Source organism: Nicotiana tomentosiformis, chromosome 6 (assembly GCF_000390325.3).
Source record: "Nicotiana tomentosiformis chromosome 6, ASM39032v3, whole genome shotgun sequence".
In the NCBI taxonomy this organism is placed as follows: Eukaryota; Viridiplantae; Streptophyta; class Magnoliopsida; order Solanales; family Solanaceae; genus Nicotiana; species Nicotiana tomentosiformis.
This window is the reverse complement of record NC_090817.1, coordinates 4,094,036-4,106,156: the sequence shown is the minus strand read 5'-3', so window position 1 is coordinate 4,106,156 and position 12,121 is coordinate 4,094,036. Positions and strand designations below refer to the sequence as shown.

Here is a 12,121-nt window from a genome sequence, read left to right as displayed (position 1 = left end):
AAGGCTCTAACACTATCATACGAACTCGGAATTCGACAACTCTTGTTCCTATGAGTCAAAAATAATAATACGAGACTAGTCGTTCAATCAAAACTCAATTCGGAGCTCATTTGCTCAATGCGATACCAATTTCGCTCGTTAAACAATTAACTCATGTTTCGCGCTAAAAACCCAATCGCGACTTGATGAAATTAGACCAAACTTTTCAGATCACTCCTATAATTCATTATCAAAATCTTGGAAGTCTCGAAATCGAATTTCAATCTCTAGAACTAAAAATGGACCTTTGGATCATTACATGCTTATGCTCAAAACACCAAACTCTCCCAAAACTCTTCCCCGACAGCCTATAATTTATCAACCATAACATCTTGTACCCAACTCCAACTGCCAAACGGTTTAAATTTCTGAAAACTAGATACAAAGGGCTACAATTTTTTTTTTTGGATCATCACCAAATTCCTTATAGATTACGAGATATAAGCTTCCAAAATCAGTCTTGTGCAACAGAAATTTCTGTGATGCACACTGATGTAGCAAAAAAACCAGCATTTAAAAATGGCCTAGAAATGGTCCGAAACCACTCCGAAACTCACCCGAGCCCCTCGGGACCCCGTCCGAACATATCAACAAGTCTCAAAATATATTACGGACTTAGTCGGGGCCTCAAATCACATCAAACAACACTAAAATCACGAATCACACCCCAATTCAAGCCTAATGAAACTAAGAGATTCCAATTTCTACATTTGATGCCGAAACCTATCAAATCAACTCCGATTGACCTCCAATTTTGCACACAAGTCATAAATAACATAATGAAGTTGTTCCAATTTTCAGAATCGGATTTCGATCCCGATATCAAAAAGTCAACTCCCCGGTCAAATTTCCAAACTTAAATTTCCTATTTTTGCTATTTCAAGCTTAATTTAGCTACGAACCTCAAAATAAATATTCGGATACACTGTGTCCGAAATTATCATACGGAGCTATTGGAACTATCAGAATTTTATTCCGGGGTCGTTTACACATAATTCACTATCCGGTCCATTGTTTCAACTTAAGCTTCCAAAACAAGAATTATTCTTTCAATTAAATCCCGAATCATCCGAAAATCAAACTTGACCACCCTCGTAAGTTATAATACACATTTCAAAGCTGCTCGAGACCTTAAGCTACCGAACGGAATGCTAATTCTCAAAATGACAAGTTGGGTCGCTACAAATAATCATAGAGATATAAAGTCCCCAAATACAAGTTTATTTAACGGTTAATATGGTGACTATCATGGGTAACTTGACCGTGAGAAATATACATGGATGCCAAATATCTCTGAGAGATTATAGGGGAGCTTTTGGTCATGATGAGTATGTGTTTCGAAGTAAACCAAATTTGCGAATTTCGTCTAGGATCATGCATTTACAGATCTTCATAACTATAAGACAACTTCACATCCAAACTCTTTAACTTTCAATTATATCATGCATAAAGGTTGAACTACAAAAGAAGGTAACAGGATCTCGGTAATATTAGTCAAACAAACAAAACTTGATCAACTAACCACCACCAATATATGACTATTTCTTGATTCATAAGACCTCTATTTTTTCCTAAATCACTTCAGAACTTAATTATTAGTGGAGAAAAAGAAAAGAAACACTTTGTAGCATGACATTCCATAATTACAAAATTATTTAGAAATATAGAGTGAAAACAACAGATATCTAATTAATTTACTTTGATTTTCCTTTTTTAAAGTTTGAACAAGATTCAATTCTTTTAAATTTAACAGGTCTACATGCAAGTAAATTTATCATTCTTATACAAACACTACAAAAAATAACTGGCATTAGCTACGAACGTCGTCGCTAATCTGTCGCTAAATCACCCGTAGCTAGCAGAATTTCTTGATAATCTATCGCCAATCCGTCGCTAAATGAGATTAGCGACGAATTTTTCTGTTTAGTTACAGAATTTGTCCGTCGCTGAAATCAGATTTTTTAGTAGTGAAAATTTAAATTAGTTGACAATGGATATACGTGAAACACACGTACATAGAAGCAAGTACTATATTAAAAGCACGAAACCCCTATCGAAATATTGTTCGTCCTTTTTACCCTTCCTATCTGCATTCTACATTGATATAATTGTAATTGTAATGAGAAATTTTATTTTTCAAAAAATAAAAACTCCCGTTTAGTGTTTTCTGTTGGCTAGGACTTTACTTTATTTAGGTTTATAATTCTTTAGGCTCTCCTTTGTTTATGTATAATTAGGATTTTTTATTGCGGTGTAGCTTTTTACTAGGTTTAGGATTTCTTAAGTTCTTCTCTGTTTATTATTCGTTATTGTTTGTTTGGTTCTTTATTACCAATTAATTCATGTTACTTGTCTTTGTTTAGGTTTAGCATTCACTTTATTTCTATATCTTGATAGCGCCAACATTCAGAGGTGAACTAACTTGAGATTTGAGGAAAATTTTCTACAAGTAATCTCTTCTTGAAGTTATGTAATAATAAACATGCATTATTGATAAAAAAAATTACAAATTGAATTATGGATTTTATAGGACGTATGTCTCGTATATGCATGCTTGATTAAGAATTGCAAATTCAAAGGTTAATGATTACGGTTCCAGTAGCGCTTTTGGAAGGGAAGTTAGCTTATGCTTGTATTTCTTGCTATTCAACTAGGGTGATGTCTTGCTATCCATATAGAGTTAGTAAGTCTCTTAAATGGTATGACTAAAAATCAATAAAGCTTGTGCAATTCAGCCTTTTTTTGTTGCTATGTTCATTTTTCGTACAATTAGTTCTTATATTATGTAATTCTTTCGTTGTGGTTGATTTATTGGAGATTATTATCTTGTCTGTGCTTATATTTATAAGATTTTTTATATTTTAAAAAAATAAATTGTAAATAGAAGTTTGCGTTGACGTATGTGGGTCTCCAATGCTTATAATTTATCTACACTTCATAAATCAATTTTTTAGTACAAATATTGTCACTCGTGTTTGCCTAAACACCTTCAAACGATGTGAGTTCTTTTCTGCATGTTTGTTTATGTAAGTATATTCATATATAGCTAATTATATTTCTGACATCATTGTTTTTATTTTTGCTTTTATATGAATTTACTCTTGAAATTTTCTTTAGTTCTTTAGTTAATTATATGGCTTCAAACTAATTATTATAAAAGCACCTTAGGCGCGACTTTCTTATCCAAATTAGTTTTTCAATAAGTTAATCCAAGTTCAAGTTAATATGCATAAGACTTAAGTACTAAAGTAAAAGTGATTTGAAATTTTAGTTGAAACATTAGGTGTCCAAGTATCTTAGGAGTGGTGTAAAGATGTAATTAATATTTTGTCAAACTTTTTTTAGTTGGGAATAGTTAAAAGTTATTTTTCTATTTAAGTTAGATGTAATTGCTATGAAGTTTGGCAGTAATTTTTTATCAATGTTCCAAACACACACAACTACACAAATACGAAGATTACAAATACGCTCTTGGGCAATTTTTTCAAAGCTACTTTCTCTTTAGAATTTATACTGATAATAATATCTCTAGATTTCAGGTTATGTAGTGCAGTAGTTCTTGTTATTTTTTCTAACATCATATGATTTGCTGGTCATTTGGAGAATTTCTTTGGTGTACAATTTCTTCCTTTCTTAAATATGATCGAAATTTATAATCTTTAGGAGTTTAAACTTTTATTTTTTTTATTTTTTATTCTATAACTCATCCAATTTTAATAATATTTATTTAATTCTAAGAAATTATATTTTCTGATATACAGTGTACCGTAAGACCAGTAAAGTAAAAAATTGGAAAGTTACTGTTAAACAATTTTTTTTATTTCTCTTTTTTCCGTTTGTCCAGATAGGTGAGCTGAGGTTGTTTGTATATAGACAAAGACGTAAAGTTTTTGGAAATCCAACCATATTTTTTTCTGTTTAGACGACTTTGGATTAATCGAATTTGATTTTCTGATTTAAATTTTGTAATTTTCCCCACAAATTTTTAATATATATAAATCTGCATGATCGGAACGGTGAAAGAGGAATTATTGTTGTTCCGACTCAGAGTAGAAATCTGAAAAAGGAAAAACATGTCTGCTGCTGCTGCTATATTGTGCGGGAAGAGATCGAACTATTTTTTTGAGGATTTTCAGTCTTCGCCGTCGTCGTCGTCTTCGCCGCCGATTCCGAAGAGAATTCGCTATTTTTCTTCGTCTTTTTCTCCGGCGAGGTCAAATTGTGATTCCGATCATTCATTTTCTGCTGTTAATATTTTCTCCGATTCTTCGGTTTCATCGTCGTCGGCACTCGATCATCTTCTCACGCTCTTTCCTGATATGGACAAACAGGTTTAGCTCCTTTTGTTTTTAACTGTTTCAATCGATTTTCTTAGTATTTTGCAATTTCGGTGTAATTTGTTTGGTGTTTCATATTGTTTCGGGATTTTTAGCTGTAAAAATCATCCATTTTTTTTGTTTAATTATTGGACTAGCTTGATGACGAAGAAAAATATGCTTGATTTATCATCTTTAATTTAGCTATTAGATAAGCAATGTTTTCAAAAAAGGTATTGGACTTATCTTTACAAAAGAAAGTATTGGACAAGCTCCGTTGACTAAAAAAAGGCTTTCTACGTCCTTAATTTAGTTGTTTTGGGATGTAGAGAGTATATTTTGAGTGGGATAGGAACTTTTAGGTAATGTATTTCTTATGATTTTGTAACTTATATGAGTGGGAAATTGAAATGTGCCGAGGATACTGATTTTACTGGACGAAGATTTGCCTACTATTATCGGTTTGGAGAACTATTTAAACATACAAATTTGAACCGTGAAATGGTTTTAAACATTGTCTTTCATATGCTGTTTGACTGTTTGTAGTTTTAAGTTGGAGATGTATCACTCAATATTGCTAATTTTTTGCACTGTCGGAACTTGGTGCCAGCATAATTGATTTGCAGTGAGGCTAGCATATTCTCCTAGTGTTTGAAAAAGGGCTGATAAGTTGATTGGTTAACTGCTATTTCTCCACTGGTCTCCTTTAATGGAGGGAAAGAGAGCACAAGAGTTGGATAGCTTTTAGTTATCCTTGGTTTTTAGAGAAGGACAAGAGTGGGTTGCTCTAGTGATGAGCACCCTCCACTTCCAACCAAGAGGTTGTGAGTTCGAGTCACCCCAAGAGTAAGGTGGAGAGTTCTTGGAGGGAGGGAGCCGAGGGTCTATCAGAAACAGTCTCTCTACCCCAGGGTAGGGGTAAGGTCTGCATACAAACTATCCTCCTCAGACCCCACTAGTAGTATTATACTGGGTTGTTGTTGTTGTTGTTGGGGTAAGGTCTGCATACAAACTACCCTCCTCAGACCCCACTAGTGGGATTATACTGGGTTGTTGTTGTTGGATTTTAGAGAAGGTTTTGGAAAAGTTTCACACTTATCCCAAAGACATACAACTTGCTGTCTAGAGTAAAAAGAATCTTGGCCCAACTTGTGTGATCAGATTCTTTTAACTTCTAAAATGTTTTAGAATTAAAAAATTCCCGAAATCCACCAATTTTAGGTGTGGACTATCTTAGAAGGAGAGATGGACATTTTATAAGGGTATCAAACCAATTGAAGAGTATGAGGTTAAAAAAATAATTGTGCTTCTTTGAGAGCAAACGTCATGTGTTACTCTTGTAACATAACAAGAATTTGGAGCATCTGACAACATTACAACAACCAACCCAGTAGTTTCTCATAGTTTCTCACGATTGGGGTCTGGATAAAAGATGCCAAATTTCCTTTTCTACTTTAAAAGAACTGAAAAAGTGCACCGTTCTCAGAGTTACTGTTGATGCATATCATATATAATGTGCCTAATGACTTTTTAGCTAATTTAAAGCCTTGTTACGTTACGAAAAAAGAAGGAAAAATAACCAAAAAGGAAAAAACAGGTTGTTTCTTTTGTTTCCTACTGGTGGAGTTAATTTTACTTAAGTGATCCCTCATAGATGCAGATTCAAAATTCCACTCTTCATTTGTTTTATTGACATGGGGTGTAGGATTTAGAATTTGCGGTCTATTCCTATTGATTATGTGATTCAGAAATGGTACGCACTCTGATTACTGTCATCTTGTGATATCATGGACGAAGCTAACATTTGTTTTTTCATTTAAAAGAATTTCCATGGGTTGTCGATTTTGGGCATCAATGCATTTATTCACTTTAGATATCTTGAGTTCTTGATACAATTTTCTGGATTTACCTTAAAAAGAGAAAACTTAACCTAGAGATTTGATTTTTCAGTTGGTTGAGAGAGCACTTGAAGAATGCGGTGATGATCTAGATTCTGCTATCAAAAGCCTAAATGAGCTTCGCTTGGGATCTGGTGAGAATCCAAGGTCTGTGGCAGGAAGCTCTGGTGCTACCCAGGAGTCCGGCAGCCAGTTTTTTACTCAAGGTGCACATTGAATTTTGTTTCTTTGTTTCTTTGTTTCTTATTGATGATATGTTCTTGCCCCTTTTTGAGGCAGTTGCCTCGACTGAGATCATTTTGTCCAACCTACATGTAAAAAAATTTCAACTTCTTACCCATTGTACTACGCCTTATTGTTGATCTCTTTGTAATTCTCAGCAGATCCATGTAATGTCATCATTCATCTGTCTAAAACTCTGCTCCTGCTTATGCCCACCTGATGTATCGTTATTGATTTTCCCATTTTCCAAATGTTTGTCAGTGTCCTGTCAACTCACCTACTTATGCTTTATAACGTTTTATCAATTTTGGAAATATTTCAATCACAAATGTCTAAGTAACTGCTTATCATTTAATGCTTCACAATTGGTGGTTTTTGGTGCTCTTTAAACTGAGCATGTGGTCACTTCTGGTCCATATTATCGACTCGTTATCTTGCTTTTGTTCCGTGAATTTCAAACTTGTACTATTGCTTGATATAGTTGGTAGAGGTTTGCATGCTCCTTGATTTATGTGCAAACGAACCTCCACTTTATAAATCTTAACCCAACTAACTATTGAAGTGTCTAATAACATGGTCCTTCTTGTGATAACTTCACCTCCTCAACTTTTTTTCCTTTGATGCATATTCCTTGTATTAGTTTATACAGACATTACTCAGTTACTTTTATTTCGGTCGTGGTGAAGGGCCTAGTAATATTGTGTCATTGAGTGGAAGTATGAGAAAACAATTGGTAGTTATATAGGACGCTAAACAATGACAGTACGTTATTTATGCTTGTGATTCGACTAAAAAGTTTGACAAGTCAATAAGGGAATCAAGTGTTAGTTCAAGACTGACGCTCTCTGTTCATGATTCAGTTAAATTTGGTCAAGGCTAGCTGTTTAGTTTACCGTAACATAAATTTCATGTTTTCTGAAAGACATAGTTGCCAATCCCCTTAATTTTTGATCTTGTCATCAGTCAATGGGAGTTAAATTACTGATACAACTCCTGCATTATCCGTGTGCTTCTTCTCATGCAAAATGGGTCACTCTAGGCCATGGACGTGTTACTGCTAAAAAAATGCGCCGAAATGACCTTGTTATGAAAAGATGGCAAAACTTAAAGAAGTAGCTTTTTTATCATAAAGTTAAACTGTTTCCTGCCTTGCTTTGCTGAATGCATCTGAAAATTGTGTAATTTATGTCTCCTTCTTGATCCACTTGCTGTTATTGATATTCACCATGATGTCAAGCTGTATCAGTACATTCACTGGGTGATTTTCTAGCATAATTCTACTTTTCCCTTTACATAGACATAGTTCCTTCACTTTATTGCAGGTACAGCTACAACTAATGGTGACACCACACCTGCAGAGGATTTATCTGCTGCAGAAGTAGTGCATATGGACAGTACAGAATGGGTGGAACTCTTCGTCAGAGAGATGATGAGTGCGTCAAATATAGATGATGCTAAAGCCCGTGCCTCACGAGCTCTTGAGGTGTTGGAGAAGTCCATATGTGCCCGTGCAACAGAGGCAACAGCTTGCAGTTTCCAGCAGGTGGTCCTCGAATGCTCTTTCAGTAATTTTAATATTCCCGCATTATAAACACCTGACATCTCTTTTATCTTTGTTTTTCTATTTTACTTGCTCACACTACTGTAGTTGGATGCACGAGGTGCTTAAATGCTCATATTATCGTTTTTTATTTTCTTTATCTTGTCTACACTTGCTATGGGCATTAAGTGCAAAGTTGCTTTTGGATACTTCAATAGCAGGTGGATGAATGGAAGTAGCGAAGAACAAATTGCATGAACATAAGAGGAAAGAAGAAAATAAGAATGAAATATACATGAAGGAGAAAGTTCTTGTGAAAGGGAGAGATGTTTAGATCTTGAGCAGTTGTTTTTGATTGGGTCTGGTGATTGTCATATTTAGTAGTGTGTCTTTTTTTAGTCATTTCATGTCCCCCTTCACCTCCCTGCTGCTTATAAAAATCAATGCTTGTGAGGGTAGTGTGTGTGCTGGCATAGTTCCATAGCCCAGATTAATTATCTTGTTTATTCTGGTCTGTTACTTCTATTTTATTCTACTATATTTTGTAAATAAAAAATCAGATGCTTATAATTTGGTAGTGATAACAGGAGAACATAATGCTGAAGCAACAGTTTGAAGCTCTTATACAAGAGAATGCTGTTTTAAAGCGAGCAGTTGCCATCCAGCATGAGCGTCAGAAGGAGTTCGAGGATAGAGGGCACGAGTTGAATCAGCTGAAGCAGTCGGTGGCTCAGTACCAGGAGCAGCTTAGAACCCTTGAGGTGAAATCCTCTTAAATCTGATATGATGTTTTTGTTGTTTATTTATTGGCTGGAAATCTATTGCATTTGCTTTGCACTCATCCTCACTGTGACCAAACATCAAAGATATTAAAGAAAAGGAAAAGAATAATGGATCAAAATCTGGTTTTCATTCTTTAAAGCATGCTTTCTCCTATGAAGCTGGGGAATGCAAATCCCTGCTGAAATAGTCGGAAGAAGGGAAAGGGTTCGCCCTTTTCGTTCATCTGAGAGGTCAAACCCAATTTTAGTTTGCACTATTGCGAACTAACGCACCCATGACAGTTAACTGCTTGTCTGGATTTGTGATTCTGATTTAGCATCGTTTTCTTGCTATTCCACTTCTCACGTATGACAATGTAGTGATTGTTTGACCTTTCCATGTCGTCAGGTTAATAACTATGCTCTCTCGATGCACCTCAAGCAAGCTCAACAAAGCAACTCTATTCCCGGGCGTTTCAACCCTGATATCTTTTAGTATGTATCATGTCCTTATTGACTGTATAATCTATAGGATAGCAACAGTAATCTCCTATTGACACAGTTGTTACAAGTGTCTCTAACGATAAAATTAAGCTAGAACTTCTGTTTATTTGATTAAGGTGCCCTGCTGAAGTTATTAGCGGAAGGGTACTTGTATCATTTATAGACAAGTTTTTATTGGCTTTTCTCCAATTCTTTCAATTAGAATCGAAGTTCATACATTTCCGAGCTTCTTCTAGTGATAAGAAACTATTTTAACACTGTTTCTATGCTTTAATTTTTTGTTCGGTTTGATTTCTTTTCCATTTTATATGTCACATTCGGGGTACTCTTCCATTGCTCCAATAATTAACCTTTTTCGTTTAATAAATTCTTCATTGTTAAGTAATATGAAGTGTCCCAGTTCTTGTTTTGTCCTTGTCGCTGAGTTGTGTTCTGATGAATACTTTAAACTATAAATAAAGATTGCTCTCTAATAAAACCTTTTTACTTTGCCTAATTTATAAAGGAGAAAGGACCCATTTCTCTTGGACAAGGGGAAAGGGGTTGGGGGCGCGATGTTTATAAAAAATTGAACTTAGCATAGGTTAAAACGCTCTCTTATGTCTACACTTTTGACATATCACAAGCAGATACAGGAGTGAAATCCTTTGTAGTTGCTCTTATACACAATCGATGTTTACACTAAACGAATAAATGCTAGACATTTGTCTTGCATACACGATAATTAAGTGACATGTATTTTCACTTAATTTTGTAACTCTTAATTGTTTGGCTTGATATAAATGCCGTGTGGCTCTGTGTAGGTAAATATTTAGTACCAAGTGCTGAACAAGTGTACATATTTGATCAATACTTGAATGGAGACCCAGGTCAGTTGTCATGTCTGATCCTTCTCCTACATATTCATGGGTACCCCCAACTCCAGGGGTTGAAAAAGGACAAAAAAGAAAGGAAGATCATGAAAACAAAAGAAATACTGTGTGGCATAGTGATCGATAAAGTTGGTGCAAGCTTCCAATATACAGGTAAGCTGGCCGGACGATAAAAAAGAGGAAAGAGTCATATCTAATTGCTAACAGAAGCAACTTAATTTGAAATAGTTTTAAGAGAAACTAAATATACTATCATGCATACAAATATCTTTGGTTTTCTAACCAAACCATAATGGAGACTACTAGAGTTTTGCATAGCTTGCAACTAAGGTCATTCTTCAATAATTGGTTTCTTGAAAAGCCTTGAGAAGATATAGAAAAGGAGGGTTAATTTTGCATGATTGCTCAAGAAATTGGAACAAGAGTTCCACAACCTTTGATCATCTTTTTGAACTCATCAAAATTCACCATTCCATCTCCATCCACATCAACTTTCCTTATCATCTCCTTACAATAATCCAACTTCTTCCCTTGTCTCAACCCTAAAGATGAAAGAATCTTACTCAATTCTTCTTCTGATATTAATCCATCTTTATCATAATCAAACACATCAAAAGCATCCTTAAGATCTTTCTCTCTGTTTGCTTCTTCTTCTTCTTCATTCATTTCTCCTTCATTCACTGTCTCTGTTCCCAAGAAAGTGTGGCAAAGTTGATAGAACTCATCAAGATCAATTAAACCATCATTGTTGGAATCAACTTTCTCAACCATATCAACAATATCTTTATCCTCAATGAAAATCCCAATATTCTTTAGAGATAACTTCAATTCTTGCTTGGTTATGTAACCATCATTATTCTTGTCAAAAGTTGCAAAAATACTTCTCAATTCAAGCTTGTAATTGTTAGAGCTTGTGCTTTTGATGCTGCTGTTTTTCATCTTCTTTTCATCCATACTTCTTGAGGTTGAACATGTTGTACTTATGCTCTTCTCATGGAGAGGTGGAGATTTTAGAGAGATTGATTGAATCCATGTTTGGAACTTTTCTTTTGGGAAATTTAAAAGAGTTATGATAAGTCCAATAATGAAGAGAATTGCTAAGAAAAGAATGCTTAGTACTGTCGACATCTTTATTTTGCTTTATGAGTTCTTGAAGTTCAATGGGGGTAGAGGAAGAAGAAAATGGAAGAGGAATATTAAGGTGATAGAGATGGAGAGTTGCGCTTAAATGGAGAAAGGATAGAGGGGCAAATTCTTAACTGATAGTAACCCTAATTTAGTAAGACAGAAAATCAACTAATTTATTGACCGTGGCAATTCAAAATTTTATGATTTGTTTTTTATGATGTCATATAAATTAAATCTTTAACAGAAACATTAGAAGTACAGAAAGTATTATATTTCGCACAACGTGTGGGGTTCCTGCATACTAATTTGTTGATTTTCTTTAGTAGTTTTTATTACTTCTTTTTGGTGGAAGCACTTTGTGCAACGTGTGGGGTTCTTGCATTGTAATTAATTGATTTTCTTTTAATTTTTAGTCTTTTTGGGATAACTTGAGCTTCCCTAGTGCTAGCTTAGAACCTGATGAATAAACGAAAAGTTATTGAATAGAAATTTTATATCAAAATAGTATGAAATATGTAAATTTTGATATAGTTAATTACAAGGACAAATCTCAAGCTATAAGAAAAAAAAAAATGTAAAGCAACTTTTGCTCATGCATGATTATTAGGCATATTATAGTCCCATTTTGGTCTCCTATTTTCTTGACTTCATTGTTTCTATAATTATTGATTTCTTTCCTTTTCCTTTAAACAGCCTTTTTTTTTCTATTTATATTCCAACCATGACTTTTGGTGGACCGATAATAAATATTCTTTCAATTAATTATCCTATAATAAATATTAGTATAATACCAATAAAGAGGAGATCATCAATATATATATATATATATATATATAAACCT

At 34.3% G+C, this 12,121-nt stretch overlaps 2 protein-coding genes across 3 annotated transcripts; one reads left to right on the top strand and one right to left on the bottom strand.

Annotated features, from left to right (window-relative positions):
• The first annotated feature begins 3,858 nt into the window (after positions 1-3,858).
• Positions 3,859-11,340, top strand: LOC104109892 (uncharacterized). 2 transcript variants are annotated; one of them, XM_009619272.4, is made up of 6 exons: positions 3,859-4,370; positions 6,306-6,459; positions 7,798-8,018; positions 8,603-8,776; positions 9,186-9,271; positions 10,084-11,340. In XM_009619272.4, coding segments are annotated over exons 1-6 (894 nt in total). In that variant the 5' UTR covers positions 3,859-4,112; the 3' UTR covers positions 10,085-11,340. The 2 variants fall into 2 exon arrangements, with proteins under 2 accessions (XP_009617567.1, XP_009617566.1); XM_009619271.4 differs by lacking the exon at positions 10,084-11,340 and having other exon boundaries at positions 3,862-4,370; positions 9,186-9,498.
• Positions 10,347-11,280, bottom strand: LOC104109891 (calmodulin-like protein 3). The gene has a single exon (XM_009619270.4). The coding sequence runs from the start codon at positions 11,278-11,280 to the stop codon at positions 10,558-10,560; it is 723 nt and encodes a 240-aa protein (XP_009617565.1). The 3' UTR covers positions 10,347-10,557.
• Positions 11,341-12,121: the final 781 nt, after the last annotated feature.